At 49.8% G+C, this 23,228-nt stretch overlaps 1 protein-coding gene across 6 annotated transcripts in view; it reads right to left on the bottom strand.

Annotated features, from left to right (window-relative positions):
• The window catches only part of Pdgfra (platelet derived growth factor receptor alpha), a 45,941-nt gene extending 28,714 nt beyond the window's left edge, over nt 1-17,227 (bottom strand). The window contains exons 1-5 of one of the 6 annotated variants that reach the window (XM_029477990.1): nt 17,206-17,227; nt 6,587-6,647; nt 5,026-5,343; nt 2,249-2,509; nt 1,045-1,175 (exon numbers count right to left, since the gene is read on the bottom strand). In XM_029477990.1, coding sequence (XP_029333850.1) covers nt 1,045-1,175; nt 2,249-2,509; nt 5,026-5,343; nt 6,587-6,635 — 759 coding nt within the window. In that variant the 5' untranslated portion in view covers nt 6,636-6,647; nt 17,206-17,227. Of the gene's footprint in view, nt 1-1,044; nt 1,176-2,248; nt 2,510-5,025; nt 5,344-6,586; nt 6,648-12,288; nt 12,525-13,377; nt 13,548-14,915; nt 15,687-16,160; nt 16,367-16,976; nt 17,148-17,205 lie in introns of those variants that run through there. The other 5 variants (XM_029477989.1, XM_021163796.2, XM_021163795.2 and 2 more) reach the window with 5 other exon arrangements.
• Nucleotides 17,228-23,228: the final 6,001 nt, after the last annotated feature.

Below are 23,228 nucleotides of genomic sequence, written 5' to 3'. Positions count from 1 at the left end.
GAGTGCTGGGATTAAAGGCATGAGCCACCACGCCCGGCAGTCTAGATCCTTTTAAAAAGCCATGCTTTAAAATGATAGTAGCGTTAAGTGTGGTGGCTCACAGCTCAAATCCCAGCACACGGGAGGCTGATGTGGGACTACTCCCCTGGGGATGAAGCCAGCTTGAGCTATGTAGCAAGTTCTAGGCCAGCCTGGGCTACAGAGTGAGCCCCTCTAAACCAAAAGGCAAGCAGAAATTAAAGTGCTGGGCTAAGGCAGTAGCTTAGCCGTGGATCCCGTGCTCAGCACCTGCAAGGCTCCGAGTCAGCCATCAGTATTGCAAAACACTCTTTTAATGAAGAATTCTAAAGGGTCTGCCTGTCTGTCTGTCTGTCTGGAATCTGAGATGTGTGCTGCTCTGAGAAGAAGGTTTCCTTGTGTTTCTCCATAGTTTACAAATTTTCAAAGAGAAGTTTTCAGCACTTTTATGGGAAGAAAAATAAAGCATTTTATGTAATTGTGGGTCAAATGTCATGTGCTTTGGCTTAAAAATTAAAAATTAAAAACACTTCATAAATGAAGTGTTGTGTTTTAGGGATTAAAAGTAATGGAGCATGAAGAAAACCACCAAGTCACGCTATAGTGCAAGGGATATAATACACTAGACTGTGAGTGCCCCACAATGCATGTAGTCCATTGACAACACCTAATGATCATGCCTAACGAAAGAGCACCAGACTTGCTTCTGCAAGATGGCTCAGTGGGCGAGGGCACCTGCCATGCAGACTTAGAGACCCGAGTCCAACCCCTGGAACCCATTTAAAGGTGGAAGCAGAGAGCTGAGTCCAGAAGAGTTCTTCTGACCTCCACAGCATGTTGTGACAAAGGCGCACATCCACCAATATCAAATAAAAGTCCTGGAGTCAAATGTGCCCATTGCCCAGATGGGAAGCTGAGGTCCAGAGAAGCTCAGGGATGTGCCCATCCGAGAGAAACACCTCTGGTGTGTAGAATTACAAGTCCTGTTGTGGGGGTTCCATGAGCTCCTTATCACGGGGTACCCACCACTTCTCCAGGGTAAGTCCACTGCAGGTCAACGACCTCGTTGTTAAAGACAGCACAGGTCACCACGATAGTTTCTCCTGCCTTATACACAGTCTGGCGTGCGTCCATCTCCAGATTCAGTTCTGACGTTGCTGTGATGAGATGACAAAGAAAATACAGTACAGTCGGGATCTCAAAGTAAAACCTGTAGCTGAATCAGGGTCGTTAAAAACGACGAAAAAATCATGTCCAAACCAGTGTAATGGAGGCAAAAGCCGGACCATCAAAGAGTCTGGACTTTGAGTCTTACACAACTTGGGATATAACAGAAATACAAAATAACAACGATGGTAAAACTCAGTCTCTTTTAACCAGAACACAACATGCCTGGGCTGTATAACTGTGGCTGCACTCTTTCAAGCCACTGAAAGTCTCCGTGCCCCTGACTGTAACTTCTTTTCTGTGCCTCTCGGTTACTCTTTGTTATTTTTTTTTTAAGATTTATTTATTTTATGTATGTAAGTACACTGTTACTGTCGCTGTCTTCAGACACACCAGAAGAGGGCATCAAATCCCATTACAGATGGTTATGAGCCACCATGTGGTTTCTGGGAATTGAACTCAGGACCTCTGGAAGAGCAGTCAGTGCTCTTAAACACTGAGCCATCTCTCCAGCCCTCCCCCAGTTATTCGTAGCACCTCCCAGAGCTCAGCACAAAATAAGTTTGTAACAAGAGGCAAGTGACATTTTCTTGCTTCTGCTCCATGTCCGTGTAAAGTCCCCACCTAAAAATCGGCCACCACGACCCCCCCTCCCCGTGTGTGAGAGAGACTTTGCCAGTCAGGCTAACGAACCCCTCACATCAAAGGGAAGAAGTTTTAGCCTCTTTAACTATAGTCTTCCTTCAAAACTGAAATTGCTTGATTCTTAAGTTACTGAAATTAATCTAGGCCTCCAACCCCCTGGGGTGTGTTTGCTTCTTAGGGCTGCATATTCAAGAATAGGAACCAAATAATAAGAGGCTTATGCAAGAAAGAATTCCTTGAGGTATTTTTCAGGGAACATGCTGTCTTACACGTAGAAGCAAGTTCAGCCTGTAGTATTTTTTTAAGCCTGTATTATTATAGTTACAGAGGTCAGCCACATTGTATAGAGAAGGAAGAGGCAACACCCAAATTAAAAAACTTGTTTGCCCGTTGCTCTCACTTAGAGAGGCGAAAGTACCTTTCAAGGCATAAACGTTAAACTCGCTGGTCTTGAACGTCCTCCCTTTGACGGTGGCCTCACAGATGTAAGGCCCCACGCTGAAGGTCCCGTTGAAGCCCTGCCTGCTGTCATAGGAGGCAGGCACCAGCCTCCCGTTCTTGTGCAAGGTTACTTGAGTTTCCGGATCTGTGGTGCGGCAAGGTATGACAGCAGAATCATCCTCCTCCACGATGACTAAAGAATCTGTCATCCCGAGAGGCACAAAGGCCATGTCTGGGTCTGCGGTTTTAAAGAGAGAGAGAAGAATCTATTAGGGGCTCATTTCATTTTTATACACATATACGGGGGGGAAAGGGGTTCTGTTAATATCATCATTGTTAGCTTCACCACCATCGTTACTGTGTAGCATTAAAGTGACATTCTAAATACCTGCTCTTTTCACAACAAACTGTTGTATTGTAAGAAAAGAGACACTTCGGAGCTGGAGAGGAGGAAAAATGCTTGCCAGGCAAGCGTGAGGACCAGAGTTCAAACCCCCGGCACCCGTGTACATGCAGTAAAGGCGGAGTGTGAACGGCAGTCACCTGTACTCCAAAGCTCTTTCCATTCCCCAGCAACAAAAAGCCCCACCGTTCTAATTTGTATTCAGAGTTCCGAACACTCGAACCCTGTCCACACAGAGTTTAGACAGGTATGCATCCAGTTCGGGTTCAGACAGATAGACTCATGTCCCCATGCTTCAGTTGGGCTTCCCTCTCCAAGACTAATCCTCCCTACTACCGAATGCTACCTGTATGGTGTGTAGGTAACACTGGGGTCCTTCTTTGTACAGCTGCTCACCAACACTACATACAGATACCAACAGCTCCAGCTCGGCAAAGGCTCAGAGCAGAGGCGAGGTGGGTGGCAGACCAAATGCATCGCAAGCTTTCAGCTAAGCCTGGATTCTGGGAGAAAGCACATCCTTCCAACCACAGAGGGCTTAACGGTCTAGAGCCTAGCCCTGCAGCCCTCTGAACCTAAAATCACACTCCCCAGCAATGCTTCCTGTCACTGACTGAGGGCACCTGAGGCCCATGGGCAAGAAGGTAGTGTAGTACCAGTCCATCTAATGGAGTCCAGCAGGAGCATGCGGGGACCCTCCTACCCCTTTCCTAGGTCTTGCCCCTTATAAAACCAAGGCATATAACCTACGTCTTGTCATCTGCCTCTCAGCAGACAGAAGGACATATCATTAACACGGAAACTCCTCTAAATGTTAATGACAAAGGCAAAAAGAATTCCTTCCTACTCATCACATCATACTCATCATACATGCACATTTGTATGAAAGCTGAAACTGAGTGGCTATTTGGAATCTACCCTAGTGAACTGTGAGTATCCAAAGCAAGGCCTGCCGCCTGTTAATCCTGCCTCCCACATAAGACATGGCACCTGATACACTTGTAAGTGCCTGGTCACACTGACTGAACCACACTGACTGACTACATTTGATTTTTTTTGTTTGTTTGTTTTGCACCATCTGAATAAAAGACACGTGACAGTAAAGACTTTTCAAAATTAATAAAGCCCTGACATGTTGACAATAAACACTTCTCTGGGTAGAATCGACAGCCTTCCACTTGCTGGGAAAGCGCTGTCACTGAGCTAGATCCCAAGCTACAAGTCTTTCTCTTTTCAAACAACAGGTATTTTAAATACCACCATTCCAGCTTTCCTACAAAGGTGCATTTACTCTTAAAGAGTGGAAGGAATTCTTTTTGCCTTTGTCATTAACATTTAGGGGAATTTCCATGTTTGTTTATTTGTTTTTTTGGGGTGTGTGTGTGTGTGTTTGGGTGTTCTGGCTAAATATGTATGTAGGTACATTACATGTATGCAGTTCAGGTAGAGGACAGAAGAGGGCGCTAATCTCCTGTAACTATCTAACAGAGGGAGCCTGTGAGAGCCTCAAGAACCAAAGACAGACAGGCAGACAGAGAGCTAAGGAGTGGCCCAGGGAGTAAGAGCACTTGTTTTAAAAGCATGAGTACCAGGGTTCTAATCCCAAAGACTCACATAAAAAGAAAAAAATCTATATCCTTAGCTCTGTGGAAGGTGAAGGCAAGAGGATAGCTTGGGTTGGCAGGCTGACCACCTAGATCCAGCCTCAGTGAGAGTTCCAGTGAGAGACAGACAGACGGAGACAGACAGTCAGAGACAGACAATTAGAAACAGACAGAGACAGACAGTCAGAGACAGTCAGAGACAGACAGTCAGAGACAGACAGAGACAGACAGTCAGACAGAGACAGACAGAGACAGACAGTCAGACAGAGACAGNTAGAGACAGACAGAGACAGAGAGTCAGAGACAGACAGAGACAGAGAGTCAGAGACAGACAGACAAAGACAGACAGACAGAGACAGACAGAGACAGACAGACAGAGACAGACAGAGACAGTCAGAGACAGACAGAGACAGACAGAGACAGTCAGAGACAGTCAGAGACAGACAGAGACAGAGAGTCAGAGACAGACAAAGACAGACAGACAGAGACAGACAGAGACAGACAGACAAACAGAGACAGACAGACAGAGACAGACAGACAGAGACAGACAGAGACAGAGAGTCAGAGACAGACAAAGACAGACAGACAGACAGAGACAGAGATGAAAGAAGGGAAAGACTTTTCTACCTTGCAGATTTCTCTGCAATAAACATTTATGAATTCCTCGTGTTTTATGCCCCTTAACTCAGTGACTCAGAGGCAGGCAGGGCAGGACGCCACATGGTCTAGGAGGGCCCTGCCACTCACCTGGTACATAGATGTAAATGTGCCTGCCTTCGATCTCACTCTCATCCGTCTGAGTGTGGTTGTAGTAGCAAGTGTACCATCCGGTGTGGGCGGCAGAGGCGTTGACCACTTCCAGCACTGTGACAAAGAGGCCACTGTTGTTCTCCTCATTTCTGATTTCCACGTTGGGGTCGTCTTCTTCAGACATGGGGTGCTGCCAGCTCACTTCACTCTCCCCAACGCATCTCAGAGAAAAGGACGAATTCAGCTGCACAATCTTCTCATTCTCATTTGGGAGGATAGAGGGTAATAAGAGCTGGCAGGAGATGAGGCCCGGCCCTGTAGAAAGGGACAGCCATTGAATAGGGCAAGCCAGAAAGGACGGCTTCTCCAGAGCGCTGAGAGTAGCCACAGTGGCAGCTTATATGAACAACGGCCATTTCTACGTGAAGCTCTGTTCCTCTGGATGGCCATGAAAGGCCCCCCATTATAACATTGCATCTGCTGAGGGCAGCAAGTGTTCCAACGGCCTCAACAGCCCCACCAAATGCCCCATATTCACCCCTCCAAACACTTAAACGGATAAAGGATGTCTGATTTCAATTCCATATTTCACACTCTTATGTGTGACCATAAAATATCCCAGTGCGGTCTGGGCTCAAGCACATATGGGTTCTTTATCATGCATATGCCCTGCAGAAGTTTCCCTTGGTTTAAAAAAAAATGGGCAGGAGATGTGAGAAGAGGCAGGGAAAGAGGCCCGAACAAAGCACACAGCAGATCTGGGCTCACTCAGGAACCCCATGTCTTTCCTCACTGCCACCCTCTGGCACACCATCTCTCCTTAATGATTTCCAAAAGCCAAAGCAGGAAGGCATGGGCTTAAATTCACAAATAATAAATAAAACGCAGGCGAGGAGGGGGGCTTGAAACTAATCCCTGAGCTTCACGTTTCAGCCGAGCTTCCCTTGTCTGAAGAGAAGGAGACACATTCTGACTTAATTATTAATTAATGGTCTCTAGTTTCCCTTGGTGCCTAACTTTGGAGTAATGTTTGCAACAGACAAACACGTGGAAAGGATCTACCAAGTGCCAGGCCAGCACTCTACCACTGAGCATCTCCCCAGCCCTCTTTTTACTTTTAGTTTTTAAAGACAGGGTCTCACTATGTAGCCCTGGCACACCGTGAGTTTATGATCTTCCTGCTACAGCCTTCCAAGTGGCTGGGATTACAGGTTTGAGTCCCTAAGCCTGACGAAGGACGCCTGAGTCTTTACTCCATTTGAACATGCTCAAAACCATCTTCTCCTTCCTTGCTGTAAGCCCATCCCAGAAAGAGGAAGAAGTGGGCAAGTGTAGACAACATGTCAATATCCAGATTATTCCTCCCTTCAGACCACAGACAGAAAGTGCTTGTTTTGAAATGGAATTGGTGCCATTTAGCGAAAGGCATCAAAAGTTCCTGTTGGTTTCATCTCGCCCCCCTTTGAACCCAGGTGCAGGTGAGAGGCCCACAGAGCATGGACGTTGGCTCCCTGGAACAGTGAGTTAGGAGAACAAGGACGCATGTGGGGATCCGTACCTGTGAGGAGACAGCTGAGGACCAGAAAGACCTGGTGGGAGGTCCCCATAGCTCCTGAGACCTGCAAATGACAGAAGCCAAACATAAACAGCATTAGCCAAACAGAAAGCCACTGGTGGGCCAGGTTCTCCTGCCATGGGAGTTCTTACTGGTACCGTCAGCGGAAGCACGTCCCAGCTTAAGGCTGACAACTGATACAGTCAGATAGCTAAGAGGGAAGCATCAAAGAGCATGGCGGAGCCTGAGAGTCAAGCCAGGGTCCTCAATTACTGTCTCCAAAGGGGATTGGGGGAATAAATGTTACGGGTTCTCCATCTAAGCTGGAGAAGTCTCTGCTTCTGTGACGTGAAGCAAGGCTGTCCCTTGCTTCACGTCACAGCTCATCAGCAGTGCGAATCTTCTTACTTTCAGAAAAGGCTGGAACAATTTGACGATAGCATGTGGTTTCGAGGTAGCCCTCGCTTTGAGGCAGCCTCTGTGAGACGGAAGCCTGCAAGGGCATTGGCTTCCAGCCTGTGTTCTTGTGGGACCTGGACATATGGCCAGGTTACTCGAAGCTTGGAAAGCCCAGGACAGGAACACGAACAAAGGGACAATAGAGAGAAAGGAGAGGCCCAGCATGGTGGATGTACATTTAGATTCCATCCATTGGGAAGCACAGAAAACATCACTTATTGTCAGGGTCTGTGCAGACCAAATTCTGGGGAAATAGAAAGCTTCCTCCTTAGAAATCTCTATACAGGAAGAGCCTCCACCTTTACAGTTTCTTACTGTGGGGTACAGAAGTTTAGCAAATGATCCAAAAACACATAGCCAGGGGCAGATCCAGGAGTGTGTGTGTGTCTGTCTGTCTGTGTGTACATGCATGTGTGCACGTGTGCGCAGGTGTATGTGGAAGGCAGTGATTGACATCAGGTGTTTTCCTCATCATTCTACACTATTTTTTTTTTAAAACAAGGTCTCTGCCTGAGCCTGGAGCTCACCGATATTGGCAGACAGACAGCCGAGCAATCCCTAGGGATCTGGGAAAGGTTAGCCTTTCTGCGCCCACTCTTTCCCAATACAACCTACCCCTGACCCCTCTCCTTCTCTGCACACCACAATTAGAAAACCTAATTGCAGGGTTGTGGACCAAATGCACTTAGAAAGATGCTGTCTGGCTTAATGGCCTCTGAGGATGTTGGCAGGTGCTGGAGGATGTAGGGCTTCCAAACTGCTGTGGTGACAGCCACGGGAGGCCCCAGAGCCAGGCTGGTTGCCTGATTTACCACAATTAGCAGTGAGGGCCTGTGTGTTTGTACACACCAACATCAACCTCCCACCGATAATCCACTTGGCCAGCTAGAAAGCGGCTCCCAGAGCCAGCGTGCCGGCTGGGGATTTATCACATTCCCACCCTTGTACCTCCCCAGCCAGGGTCAGCAGCTATGGATCTTTCAAGCCCCACTAAGCTGGAGAGAAAGAACTCAGCACAGGGACTGAGCAGGCTCTGAAGAACGGCCTGCCCCAGCCAGGCTCCAGCAAATTTCCTTCTGTGAGTCCAGATATGGTACACTTGCTGCCAGGGGTCATGATTTACTGGCGTTCAAAGTGGGCAACGAAAACAGAGCCTCCGAGAGAGTGATAACGATGTGAATGTCCACATGTGTTTGCTTAAGATTCCCAACTCCAGACTCTGATAGCAGCAGTTGCCTGGCTAGGTGCATGCCGTTACTCATCGGAGACCCAGACAATCCGGCCATGAATAACAGTAGCACGCCTGTCCCACAGTGAGAAAGAGAGCCCAAGGGGAGAGGAAGAGACTCCCAGTCCTTGCTCTACGGAAGAGCTCCAGAAGGGAGTCTTGGTTTGACTGGTGCTTTCTCAACCTGCAAGGACCATTCTTTAGTTAGTTGCTCACAGCTGGGAACATCTACACCTCAGACACACAGACAGAGCCGTGAATATCCACAGGTCAGACGTACAGACAGAGGGAGCTGCCATTACAAAATCTGAGGCTTGTAGCACTGCAAGTCGATGCGATGGGGATTAAACACTTTGCAAGGAGGAACAGATTTCTCTTAAAAAAAAAAAATTAATGGGGCTGGTGAGACAGTCTGGTGGGTAGAGATGCTTGCTCCCGAGCCCCATGACCTGAGTTAGAGCCCCAAGACCCAAATGGTGGGAAGAGAAAACTGACTCCCATATGTGGTCCTCCTCCACACATATACTGGGGCACACATACAGGTAATAAATACATGAATGTATTCTTAAATTAAATCACTTATTAGTCAGGCATAGTGAAGTAGAGACAAAAGGCTAGCCTGGCGGGGGCTCTAAGAGACTTTTTTAAAAAGATTTATTTATTTTGTGTGTGTGAGTACACTGTCTCTCTTCAGACACACCAGAAGAGGGCACCAGATCCCATTACAGATGGTTGTGAGCTACCATGTGGTTGCTGGGAATTGAACTCAGGACCTCTGGAAGAGCAGTCAGTGCTCTTAATCGCTGAGCCATCTCTCCAGCCCCAGAGATGTTATCACAAATAAATAAATAAATAGATAAGGTATTGTTTCTTGCTCCCACACTGATTCCATGTTGGACGTCAGTCTCCTGCCCCGCCATGTTCACATTTCAAAAACCATGTCACAGCGGGAGAGACAAGCCAGATTGTGAGATTGCTGCCCCACTCACTCTCCGGTGACATGGGACATCTCCAACCTGTTGCTCTCATTCCTTCTCAGATTAGATTCTGATTCCAACTCTGACACCCTGTCTATCCCTTTGAACTTAGGTCTTGTCTCTAACTTGAAACCAACCATCACTGGCTTGCCGGCTAGCCTCCCTGAGTCCTAAGGGATTAGCATACACAGTTTCAAAGTGCCTGATGTTCACTTAGACTTGCCCTGCAGAATCCTAAGATGCCAGACTTCTGGAAGAACAGTCAGTGCTCCTTTTTTGTTTTGTTTTGTTTTGTTTTGTTTGTTTTTTGTTTTTCGAGACAGGGTTTCTCTGTATAGCCCTGGCTGACCTGGAACTCACTTTGTAGACCAGGCTGGCCTCAAACTCAGAAATCCGCCTGCCTCTGCCTCCGCCTCCCAAGTGCTGGGATTAAAGGTGTGCACCACCATGCTCAGCTGAAGTCAGTGCTCTTAACCAGTCCGGGAACTCTTCCTGACTAATTAAGTGGAGCCCTGGATGCCCCACATCTCTTCCTTCTGTCTAGTGGGAAAGAGGATGAAAAGTCTCTATTGAGCTGGTATCACTGTGACCATTCTGCAACGTTAACTAACACCTACAGTCCTAAACCACAGAAGTCAATCTGACTGCGGCCACTGTCTCCACCCACCCCCTTCCCATTCCTCCCTTCTTCCTTCCCCCTCTTTCTAGTTCTTCAATATACACGATGTAGCCCAGGTTGGCCTTGAACTCAAGCTCTCCTGCTGCAGAGCGGTACACCATCAGAGCTAGTCATTCCACTGCAGAAGTGAAAACTCCTAAGGTGAGCCTCCTACCAGAGACCACAGGCAAGTTTGAAAGTAAACAGGATGCAAGCTTGCTCCCAGAAGAGCTACCACTCCCCTGAGGCTGGGGCCAGCTTCCCTGACAGTGAGGGCAAAAAACATGGATTTCGCTGCTCAGCCACTGGACAATGAAATCCACCCCACCCTGACCCAATTAAAGACCACAGGAGGCTCTCAGCCACCAAAGCCACCGAGGCCCTTCAAGATTCAGATTTCTGAGGTTTGGTTAATTTCAGTTCTCCTAAGTTAATTCTAACTATGAAAATAACACATCTCGGTTCTTGTTTTGTTTCTCCTCTCTCTTTATTCGCTCTCAGAACTTCAGCCCAGGCAGCTTAAATATGGGTCTGCAATGGTGGCCACTTCTGCGTTTTCTAGCCCAAATTGTATTTCCCAGGGCCTGAACCCCACCAGGGTCTGCGGCGTTTTGATCTGCACACGATTAAATGTTCAAGGGACACGGGCTGGGACACGGGCTGGGACACTTTTACACACATGCATTTTAGGGGGCAGTCTGGGTTCATAGACCTTTCTGGTCTCTTTGCACCAGATACGTAACTCTGGAAGAATAAAATAACACATCCTTTCGACTGTCACTAAACGAAAAGAAAAGCTGTCAGGTGTCTTGAAGTCAGCAAGCCCACACGCTGGGTTTACAGAAGGAAAAAAGCCTGCTCCCTTCCTTTCAGGCCTAGCTCACATAAACCCTGTTCATTATGTACGTGTGAAAGAGTAGCAATTAGGGCTTGGTGTAGCTCAGCCACATTCTGCTTACTGAGCATTTGGAGGGCTTGAATTTGATCTCTTGACCACACACACACACACACACACACAGCTGGAAACTACACAAATGTCTGAAAAATAAAATCTGTTCCTCTGGCGATTGTTGCAGACTGGCAAGAAAGAAAAATTAATAAAATCATCTTTGTGCTCCTCAAGAGCAAAAAAGGGGGATGGAGGGATAGCACAGTGGTTAAGGTCACTGAATGGTCCTCTGGGTTCAAGTCTCCGTACCCGCACAGCAGCTCAGACTCAGGAACCTGACACTCTTAGAAGACACCAGGCATGCACAAGACTCATATATATAAATATAAGGGAACCCCCCCCAGACACTTGAAAAAAAATTAAAAATTTGAGAGGGAGGAAGGAGGGAGAGGGGGGAGGGGGAGAGAGAGAGAGAGAGAGAGAGAGAGAGAGAGAGAGAGAGAGAGAAAGAGAAACTTCCCTCCTTGGAATTTGCCAAGCCCTCTCAGAGGCATATGCAGTTCCTGAGAGTAGACAGCAGATGGCAGTGTTGGTTCAAGAACCAGTGTCCTGTTGTCTCTGAGTTGCAGGCGCCATTGAAACCAGTTCTGACTTTAAAATGTCCCAACTTTTACAAAAAATCTTAGGTTAATTTTTACTTTTTAGGTCTCGTGATGACTTGTAGTTGAGTTCCTAGGCGTGAAAGAAGAAATAACAAAACTCCTATCTAAAATGCTAAATTTCTTTGGGGACCTTCAGAGACTTCACTGAGGAACAAACATACCGCCATCGTCACCATCAGCATAATTATCATCATCACCACAGCCCAAAGAGGGACCAAGACACAGCCGTGCCTTGAGAGCCAGGAAGATAGCGCTGTGGACCAGGTCTCAAAGATGTTGCAGAACTGGTCACTTGAGTTTAGGGGAAACAACACCCTTTGACTTTCCACCTCTCCAGGCATGAAGGCTACCTGGACCCTCCCAAGAGAGACCACGACGCCTTTCCCTGCCACTCAGTTCTAGCTGCTCGTAAACCCGCCCCCCGCGGGGTCCCTGCAGCCGGGTTGGTTAGAAAGGACTATTCCTATTGCTCGGTAACGCGGGGTCTAAGACAGCAACAGGCCAAGGAAGCTTGCGCCGGCCTGGAGCGCACAAGCCGCCACTGTCCCCCAAGATCTCCCTGGATCTGGAATTCCACCCCCTCCACCCACCTTCTGCTAAATTAAGACGCCCCAATTCTCCAGCTCAAACCCGGACCCTCAGCCCACCCTCGTCCACCCAACGCCTCTGCGCCAACGCAGTGCCCGCAGGAAAACTCAAGAGCGACCCAGGTGAGCCCAAATTCCAGGCGCACCGGGCTCCCGGCTGGGGACCGCTCGACCGCCCAGGGCTACTGGGACAAGGGTCGCGCTGCGGGAGCCACTAGAGGGCGCGGCAACCCCGCTGATCTTACCCGCAGGCTCCGGCGTCGCTCACAGCTCAGGCTCCGGGTCCCCTACAGCGCTGAGCGCACTGGGGCCGATTCTCCCTGAGGTTCCGCGCTAGCACGCTCGGGATCCCGACCACCCCTTCTCTCTGGGTGTCTCTCTGTGTCTGTGACTGTGTCTGCCTGTCTCTCTGTCTCTGTCTGTCTCTGTCTCTCTGCCTCTCCCTCTCTCGCCGTGTGTGTGTGTGTGTGTGTGTGTGTGTGTGTGTGTGTGTATCTCTGTGTCTCTGTCTCCCCACTCCCCAACACCCTCTCTCCCTGTCTCCCTCTCTCCCTGTCTCCCTTAACCCCCCGCGCCACAAGATCGCCACCAGATACCAGGCGACACGGATCTATCCGACGATCCCAGGCCCAAGCCCAAGTCCCTTTCCTTCCAGCTCAGGACTGCGGAGGCCGCCGCGCCCCAGGCTCTATGCTCAGCGTTTGCATTGTTTTCAACTGCGACCTGAGAGGAGACTGGGCAGGGTGGAGGGAGGGGGCCAGGTTTAGGGTTACAGGCGAGCCACAGCGCCTCCTGCAGGCCAGCCAGCGCCGCCCGCAGCCGCCAGAACCAAAGGCTGGACCAAGCTCTGTGATTGGGGTCTAGAGTGCCCACCTTGCCCCTTTGTTTGCCCTGTCCCTGGGCACCCCTGCTCTACTTCATGCTTCTAGCTTCTCTACCTTCCGGAAGGAAGGGAATTGAAGTTGAAGGAAGAGACTCTCCAAGTCCGTGGCTTACATTTATCCCCTTGTACTACCGTCTAAGTTCCCAGCTAGTATTCGTGGTCCACCCTTCAGTTTAAAACAAAAGAAAAAGACATTGAACTACTTCAGAGGGGGAAAAAAAACACCGATGAGCTCGGGGATCAGAATGCAGTCAGCGAAAGCTGTTTGCCCTACTCTGCATCCCACACTGAGTACTCTCCTACAAGACCCACCCTCCTCCTCCTCCTCCTCCTCCTCGTCTCTCTTCTCCTCCTCCTCGTCTTCCTTCTCCTCCTTCTCCTTTTCCTCCTCGGTGCCGAAGCCTCCGGCCAACCCAACAATCAGCGGCCAGACTGTCGCTGAGCCTCTCACCTTTGAGTCACCTATCCAGCTTTCCAGCCAGCAACCTTTAACCTGGATGCTACTCACTGAAGGCCCGAGGGGGATCCCACCCTTCGAGGTCACCAGGCAGAAGGATGGTCACCAGGTCCCCAGGTCCCGCGCAGCCTAGGTCCTGTCCCCAGGAGGCAGAAATCCCGCCCGCCAGCTTCGGCGCCTGACGCGTTTGCAGCCTGAAGCCCCTCCCCCTGCATCTCTCCCCAGCCCGCGCCCAGGAAGAAAGTAGAAGCCCCTGGGCCCAGAAGTGGGAGGCCAGGCTCTGAGTCTGAACCCTGCGGGTCTGCAGACTCCAGCAAAAGAAGGGATCAGGGCAATAAACAGTGGAGTTGGACTGTGTTTTCTTTCTTTCTCTCCCGCGAGCTTTATAAACCCAGCTGTACTAGAGACAGCCCAAAACAGGACTTTTGCAAGAGTTCCAAAGCAGGAACTGACCACGGCGACAAATTAATTGGTGTGTCAAACACACACACACACACACACCACACACACACACACACACTCCTGTTGGGAAATCGAAGGAGTCCTCATCAAGAGGAATTTGGAAAGAAAGAGGACGAGAGGAAGGATGAGATGGAAAGCCTTGGTCAGGGGAAAACCCGAGCCCAAGAGAGGTTATGTAAACTCCAGTGCGATGGCAGAAGAGGTGCGCACCCCGAGGAGCGGCCTCAGCCCCGAGCCTCTTCTAAGACTTTGGGTGTTAAATCTGGAGCTGTACAACTGCAGACCACAGTGTGGGTTTACACTAGAGGCCTCCACCGGCTACTCAAGGCTGCCTAAGACTGATCCGAAACCATTCAGTCCAAAACATTGAGCAATTCCGCCACGAAGCCAAAAAGCCGTTTCCCACACCGCCCAGCCTGGGGCTTTTCTGGGCAGCTCTGTCCGACGCTTGGCAGCCCAGACTTTTAAAAGTACCACCCACGCCCCCTCCCCAGCTTGGGTTCCCCCATGCACACCCTCCGGGTCTTCTAGAGGTCTTAGCAGAGCTGGGAGCTTCTAAGCGCGGGTTCTGCAAGGACTCCCCACAGCAGACAAACAGGCCAACACTTCCTTTCTCGCCAAGGCTGGTCGCCAAGTCACTGGCAACTCCCGCACACCTGGCTGCGAGGCTCTGGCTTGGTCCTGCTGCAGACCAGGGCCGAGTCATACTGCCTTACTCTGCAGACTGTCCTACACGCCTTCCAAACAGAAAGAATCACCGACCTCAGAAGCTTCAAAGCCAAGAGATCGCTTCCTGCTTTCCCGGCCCTGCTCGAGTTTGGCGAGGGAAGTTAATCTCACATGTATAAACTGATTTCCAAGGAAATAACGGTGAAGGAGGGAAGGCTGCGCGGAGACCGCCCCTGAGTTTTGCAGGATACTGAGCGTTGGGAGGAAAGTTGGGGGGGAGGGCACTGGAAAGGTTGCCTTCAGGCGACCAGTGCCACGCATCCATCATCCCAGAGCAGAGAAGCACGCAGAGTTCCATAGGCAGGAGGCGAGGGTGGTTGGCCTCTTACATTTCTGCTTACCTGCACCCACGTCTGTCCTTTCAGAGATGTCCTGACTTCTTCACAAGAGGTCAGCTCCTAGCCAGGGATCTTGCCTCTTTGCTGCCTGCGGCCAGGACTAAGCAAGAGCCAGACCCTCCCCCCCCCCAACCCCCCGGCCGTGCAGAAAAGACTCCACTGGAGACGCAAGTGAGCCGAGTGGGGGTGGGGACTACGGAGCACAATGAGGGCCCCTCGGAGTGCAGTTTGAAATTCCTCAAATCCCAGTTGCTGGAATGCGAGGCAAGGACGACTTCTTCACTCGAGGCCAAATGTGTTTGTCATTATTCCAGATCGCTCGTCCGCACCGCCGCTGCCGCCGCCGCCGCCTCTGTCGCTGGAGTGAGAGGCGCACGATCCCAGCGCACTGCGGATTCCGCCCGAGGCTTCTAGCACCCAAGTAATTCGCTCCAATCTCTCCGGAACCCTCGGAGCCGGCGCCCCTCGCCCGCGCGCCCCTCTCACGGTGCTGCAGCCGCCACCGCCGCGCTCAAGTCTGGCCCCAGATGTTTCCAGCAGCAGCGCCGTCCAGTAATTACGAGGAATCGACTGGCGCCGAGTGTGCCCGGCCGGCATCCGAGGTCCGACCTCCTCCAGCCGAGCCCTTCACACCTCCCTTTTTTCTTAGCGCTTTCCCGCGCCCCACTCGGCGCCCCTTTCCCCTCCACACACTTCTCCTGGTGCGCCCCCTCCCCAAGCTTCGCGCCGCACCACCCGGTACAGCGTAGTCCAGCCAAACCGCGGGCGACGAATGAAAATACTCATTAAAAACCTGTCCTCTTCCGTGACCCACTGCCAAGAGGCCAAGCGCCGCGGCTTCCACCGCCCCCCCCCAATGTTAGTTGGTGTTCGTCCCAGTAAGCACGAACGCCACCCCCACCCTGGAGGAAAACCTCAAAAATGTAAGCCTAACAATTTCTTTGGAAGGCTATAGGATTGTGTAGGGGGAAAAAAAAAACATTGCTTTTTAAAAAATAGGTCTGGATTTTTTTCTTTTTCTTTTTTTTTTATCTTTGACTCTCTAATGGTTACCCCCACCCCCACCCCCACCCCATCCCAGTGAAGTTGATTCAGAATAAGTTACTTTCTGGACACACCACTGAATTCAGCTGTTTTGTTTTTGTTTTCCTCGTTGCCCAAAATTTGAAGTTACTTAGCTTCTTGCAGCCCCAAGTTATGATCAGGGACCTTCTTGAGAAACAAAAGTCACTTTTTCCTCTCCCTTACCTTCTCCTTCTATGTCAATTTGCAAAGAAAATCCGATACCCGAAGTGAAAAGTAAGCCCCAAGCCTCCAGTCCTCGCCTGCAGCTCCTCCGTTTGTTTCTCTCCCTCAAGCTCCAACAGTAATGGGCTCAAAACCCGCATTTTGTAATTGATTCAATGTTATAGTCCATCCTCCAAAACTAATCATTTGCTTAAAGTAAATAGCTGTCAGGAAATGAAGTCCCCCCCCCCCCGTCTCTTCAAAATAAAAGTTTCCCTAGGATTCCTTGCTCTCTGAATCTCTCAGGCTCAAGACCTCTTCTTTGCTTTTTGCTCTTATGCAATCAGGGGGGCCAGTCCTAACCCCCAGACTTCAACAACAACGAGGAGGGGGGAGAAAACCAGATGGGGTGGGGTGGAGGGGCTGAAGGGGGAGGTGTTGACGTTCTGCCGGGAAAGAGGTTTCAGGAAACTACAAACAGCCATCATTTCCAAAATGAGTTGACTTCCCAATTTAGGGGGGGTGGAGTGTGCTATTGTTTTGTATTCTCTTCGAAAAGAAAATACACGTAAAATTGCTGCTCATTTCTAAAACGAATATAAATCTAGAATTCAAATTATCCTTTCTATAGACAGTCCGGGCCTCGCTAGAAATATGGCCCTGGGGAGAAATTCTAACGCGGCTGCGTCGTTTTGAACTGGGGGTCTTAAGGGAAAGTGCCGTGTAGTTGCTAATCCTTTAATGGGATTAGGAAACTGTGGAGTCTAATAGGAAGATGATGGGTTTTTGAAAGGCTGGATTGTGAGGCGGTGTGCAAATAACGGTTGTTCGGCGTACCTTTGGGATGTTCTCCGGAAGAAGGAAAGAACGACCTTTATCCCTTCGGAGCCACTTATCTGGTCCTGCCTTTGTTTTCGGGGGTTATCTGGTCCTCGCTTCTTCTATCTTCATATGAAAACGCTCAGGCTAGGCGTGACTACCAAACGTCTGCCCTCTGCATCTTAATGGCAGAAGGATTTTGACCCTCCTAAATTCCACCCTTCCGAGTGGGTCGCACGCGACTTACCCTAGGAAAGCTTTCAGGACGTTTGAGCCACAAACCAGGGAACCCAAGACACCCAGCGAAAGACAGTTGGGACACGGCGATCCTGCTGGCGAGGGAAAGGGGGCGCTGACACTCCAGGAACCAAACCTGGGCGAAGCGGGACTTCCCGGAGCGGGTGGGGGAAGGGAGGGCCTTCGACTTGCGCTCTATTTTTGAATGCTTTTGGTGGGGGGGATGTGAGAGGTCCTCTGTCTCCACCACCACCACCACCGCCACCACCACCACCACTACCTCCATCTCACACATCAAAATTAAAATGGACAAGGTGGCCAGGTTGATAACAAAACGTCGAATAACCATCGGTTATTTCACCACTATAGTGGACCTGAGGCTCTGGCGTAAATCACAGAGGTTTCCCCGAAATGCCGAGTGCTGTCCCTAAATGGGACAGGACAGACCGTGGGGGTGTCAGGCTCGGGAAGAGGATGCCTGGAGCTGGGCTGAGAGCCCCAATTCTCCTCCGCCCTTCTGCAGGCCCGCCTCTGGTGTATCTTCAGCTCGGGTGACTGCCCTGCTCACTATTACTTCCACATGTTCCTTCAGGAAACCATTGAAGGCGAAATGTATGAACAGCCCCTTGTTCGGAATGCTAGCAGGATACCGTAATGTTTGTAGATAATGAACAGGATGGTAAGGTCTCCTGCGAACGCGCGTGTACACACACGCACACACACACGCGCACACACAAGGAGTGAGGGGGTGGGGGGCTTTCAACTGTTGTTAAAAGCAAGTCAAGATTTAGGTTTTTGTAGCAGGTACCCAAGGAGGGGGTGAGTCTGGGGCTGAGCGTCTGCAGAAGAGAGCCTGCTTTGCACGGAACACCCTACCAGCTCTAATCCCACTACCTGCCTCAAGCAGGGCCCCTGCGTGCTCCTCCCACAAATGGTAACTTCACAGTTCATTTCAGAGCAGTTTTAAAGGAGTCCGAAAAGCGGGCCGGCTCGGGTATCCTGGGGCAGTAACTCCTCGGGAGTTTAAAGGGGAGAAAAGGATGAGTATCGAGCACCCAGTTGCTCTTCTGGTAGTAATTACCTGCCTAATTTAAATGATGCCTTTGTTATGATCATTAACAAACATTTGCTAAAGGTTTCCATGTGTGACATTCCCTAAGGTTTAAAGGCCTGGAGAGCTGACTCCCGGGATAGTGCCCCAGTAGGGGGTGGAGCAGGCAAGCAAATGGTTGGGCAAAGATCTCGCTGAGTCGGGACCCAGCGAAGCATCTGCCTTGCCTGCAAAAGCAAAATAAACGCAGTGGTCTGGAGCCACCTCCGGGCAGGAGGCCTGGGAGCTCAAGCGGTTGGTTTCTGAAACCAGGTCCTGCCCCCGCCCACTGCTCCCACTGCTCATAGGCGGGTTTGAATCGCATTTTCCGCCCTCCACTCTCTGGGGGCTGAAGGAAAGGTCCGGTCTGTGCCCGTCACTCAACCCAGGGTGTCAGGGGGAGGGGGCCAGTCCAGTTCTTGCCCTGTTCTAAAATCCTTCCAGATTGCTCCCTCGACGCCCCGGGTCCTGGGTGGTCTCGGGGCCGAAGAAGGCAAGTGCCAGTGCCTAGCCAAGGTCTTTTCTCCCCTTCTGAACTTCTGTCCCTGATGTCGTGGGGAGGAACCAGGTCACTTGGTGAGCCTAACGGAATAGCTTTCTGCTTGGGTTACTGTGTCAAGAACCCAGCCTGCACTCAGACTGTGGTTGTCAACCCTTTGGATCTTTTCCCCTGGAGTTAAGAATGAGGTTTTCCCAGCAGTTGAGACCGGAGGAGGCCCAACTCGCGCGAGGTCGGGGACTTTGGGGAATCGGATGGAAAGGGCTGCAGTTCATACCCTGGCCTTATACCCTATGGCCTGGGGCGACCAGAAATAGAGTACAGGAGTATGAAGAGACGCTAACTGCCATAGATGATTTAACCTTCAAGAGAAGGTCCCCCGTGAACTTTTGATAAATCACATCAAAATGGTCACTGACAGAAAATAAATTCTGCCTTGCATCCCAGAATCAGAACGTCTGGCACCAACGCCTAGCCTTTCTCATTGCTCGCCAGCACTGCCCACTAGTTCTACCATCCTCGGAGAATTCAAGCCCTTCTGTTGAAGACCAGTTACAACCATCAAAGCCGTCACCTGTGAAAATTCACATTCAAACAAACTTGTTAATTTCTTTCAAATAAAGATGCCGCGGGCAAGTCGAGATGCAAGGGGCGGGTGTGTGTGTGTGTGTCTGGTTTCTTGTTTGAAAATAAAGGGGCATTTGGTTTAGAGCAAAAGAAAAAGCCTTTGACTGCCCCTTTAACTCCTGATTGCGTCGGGAGGAGGTTCCTCCCAGGGCTGGGGGAGCCTGGAGCAGGCTGGAGATGCGGCAACCAGATGTTGGAGTCCCTGCGGAGAGATGGAGCAGGGCTCCACCCCAACCCTGAAGCAGCCCAGCTGAGGGGTAGCCCAAGAAGAGGAAAAGGGGTAGCCCAAGAAGAGGAAAAGGCGCTCTGCAGAATCCAGAGGACTAGTATAACCAGTTACCCTCTCTCCACGACTTGTCGCCTACCTCCTCAGCGGGCAGTGGCTAGCTTATCCCAACTGTGTAGGGCCTCCCGAGATTTCCAGGGGGTAGTGGAAAGCAGTTGCCTGAGTCCATAGCCCCGGGCATTCTCTCTAGGGTTCCTAATACAACAGCCGGTGATGGCCCTAATTGAAGAGCTTGTCTCCGTGATACGTCCTAGACGAGGAGGGCCCTCTGAATAGCTCTCTGAATAGCTGTGGCTGGACGAGACCGCGGGGGATCTGGTCTTCCGATTCCCTCTTCTTCTGCAGAGAGACCAGCCTCCTCCTCCTTCTAGGGATCCCAGGGCCCTACTACACTCTCCATCTCCTTCGACCTTCGTTTTTTTAGTTAACTTTTAATTTGAAACGCCATGTGAGAGGTGGGGGAGGGAAGGCGATTGGGAGGTCTGCTCTTTATTAGGGGCCTCCGCCATCCAGCTTCCCAGCTCACAGCTGTGGAGGAGGGCTGGCTCTGCATAGGTCAGCCGCCTCTGAAGAGAGAGCCTTGTCCTCAACAAGCCCCAGGAGAGTAACAGGGTCTTGTGAGGTGCCCTGTTGTTTGTTTGTTTGTTTGTTTGAGCGTTGGGCAGACAACGCCTGTGAAATGAAGAACCAGTCGAACGGCTCTTTGGATTGAAGGGCGAAAAAATCCAAAATAAATACAATCAAATGTATATCCTATAACTCCTACAACACTTTACAATGGAGTCTTACTAAGCCAGAAGATGCCTCCAGATCTGTGCCAAGTGGGAAGGTTTCAACTCTGCCTTCCCAGGATTAAGACTACAGTAGAGGCCTGCTGAAGCTAGTCTCATAAACCCATACCCAGCCGCTGAATACCAAAAGGATGGTGGGCAGGGCTTCCCTGTGGAAAGGAACAAGCTCTCTGAGCTCCTAAAAGGAATGGCAATCCACACATGGAGGAATCTCAAGGGGGTTCAGCCAAAGAAGCATGGAATGGCTGGAGATCACAAGAGTCCATCTGGAAATGAACAAAGACCCCAGATCTTAGAAGGTTTCTAGGCTGGACACAGCTGCAAAACAGCCCTCTCTCTGTAGACTAAGGACCATCATGGGTTTAAGGCAAACCTCTACCTCACAGCAAGTTTGAGGCCAGCCTGGGTTACAGGAGACTGTCTTGATAGAGATAATGATAGGTAGATAGATAATAGATATGTTGATAGATAGATAGATAGATAGATAGATAGATAGATAGATAGATAGATAATGGGTGATTAAAACATAAATGAGCCGGGCAGTGGTGGTGCACACCTTTAATACCAGCACTTGGGAGGCAGAAGCAGGCAGATTTCTGAGTTCAAGGCCAGTCTGGTTTACAGAGTGAGTTCCAGGACATCCAGGGCTACACAGAGAAACCCTGCCTCGATAAAAAACAAAACAAAACAATACAAAACAAAACCATAAATGAATGCTGGTCTTATTCTATAGACAGATTGATGGGGGTAATTGATAGATGTCAGATTGGTGGGGGAGGGACTGCTGAAACAGAGCTGAGGGTGAGGGAGGCTACCACATCAAGCCGGCAAAGAGGAAATGCCTCTGGCAGTGAGAACCCTCAGAGAGCAAGTCACAGGCATTGCACTCACTGGCTGGGTGTGAGCCCTGAGGGAGGGGTCACCCTGCCTTAGGTCACCTGGTACCTTTTTATTCAGCTGGGGAGGGGTCAGCCAGGAACAAATTTGAGAAGGAACATGATGAAGACAGTTTTTTTTTTAAAAGATTTTATCTATTTTTATGTGTATGGAAGTTTTATCTGCTGCATGCACTACATACATGCCTGGTGCAGACAGAGGCCAGAAGAAAGCACCGGATCCCCTGGAACTGGAATTACAGATGGATACCATGCACCCCGTGAGTGCTGGGACTTGAACCTGGGCCCTCTGGAAGAGCAGCCACTACTCCTAACCTCTAAACCCCCTCTCTCTAGCCCCCAGCCCAGATGAAGTCACACTTACACAGGATATATTTAAGAAAGTTTACGAGACAAAATAACATTACAGGAAAATCTAAGGTAGAATTTTGGGCAATCCTGGGGAGGTGGAGTTCTTTTTCTAAGAAGACACAGGAAGAACCAAGAATCTTTATCTCCTGGATATTCAAGATCCAGACAATGAGCTCATTTGAATATGACTGAAGTCTGTACTTCTTACTCAGCTTCAGATAGAGTCCCAGCTGGACTTATCTGTTAGTAACTGAAGATTCTATGAAATAGGAACCCGTTAGCTATTACATAACTGGAAAATGAGATTGCTTCTCCTTCACACCTATGTTTAAATGGACATTTAAGGGTAAATCTGAAAATAAAAATGTAACCTATCATTTGATCATCCACTGGCCCACAGCAGTGTTTTATGAGATCTTCATCCTAAAGTTACTGAGTTCTAGCTTTCTTACTGCCACACCCACCCCCTGGAGTGACAGAATAGGTTATCTATCTTTCTAGGATAGAAAGTTAGATGCCTGGTTCCAGGAACAAAGGTTGCATATTTTTCTCTGGTGACCTCCTTTTTCTCTTCCCCAGTAATACTTCCTGGAGGTTCCAGTGTTTGTGTGTTTCCTCCTATCTTCTTCTCAAGGTCTCTTCCAGTTAGATCGGGTCCTGAAGAACACTTTCAGCCAATAGGGTGTGTTGAGAGTGAAATTGGGTGTCCTTTAAAGTAGATGGTACACTTTACTCAGATCTTTTTCTTGCCTGTGAAAAACAAAACAAAACAAAACAAAATGTGACTCAAGGTTTTCAAATCTCCATGGACTGAGGCCACCTTGAGAATTTGAACAGACCTCTGTGGTACAATAAATTAGGACCCTTGACTGCTAAAGCCCCAAGCCCACCCAGACCTAAAATGTGGCAGACACAAACATCTTAAGACCCTCCTTCTGAGCCAGGCAGTGGTGGCGCACACCTTTAATCACAGCACTCTCGAGGCAGAGGCAGGCGGATTTCCGAGTTCGAGGCCAGTCTATGGAGTGAGTTCCAGGATAACCAGGGCAAAACAGAGAAACCCTGTCTCAGAAACAAAACAAAACCCTCCTTCTGGAGTTTTCTGTTACAGCAGCACTTGATCCTAACTGATAAGACATTTGCTCTCTGTAACTCCAGATACAACCTCACTCATTCACTCAAAAAACAAACAAAAATAACTGGAGATGAGAGAGCTGCAGCCCCACAAAAAGGCCTGGCCCAGATGCTGCTCTGCCCTGTGCTCAGTTAAGCTTTCTGCAGTTTTACAGCATTGAGCTCATGCTTGCTGGCCCTCTGCTGGTCCACATTGTCTTTCTTTTCTCTGTTCTGGTTCCCTTGTGGTTGTTTAAGTGGGAGGAGTTGTTTGCTAGTTTGACTTCTCTTTTTCCTTTCCTTTCCTTTCCTTTCCTTTCCTTTCCTTTCCTTTCCTTTCCTTTCCTTTCCTTTCCTCTCCTCTCCTCTCCTCTCCTCTC

The sequence above is a fragment of the Mus caroli genome, chromosome 5 (assembly GCF_900094665.2).
Source record: "Mus caroli chromosome 5, CAROLI_EIJ_v1.1, whole genome shotgun sequence".
Lineage (NCBI taxonomy): Eukaryota > Metazoa > Chordata > Mammalia > Rodentia > Muridae > Mus > Mus caroli.
Note: the sequence above shows the minus strand (reverse complement) of the source record. Positions and strands in the feature narration are given on the sequence as shown.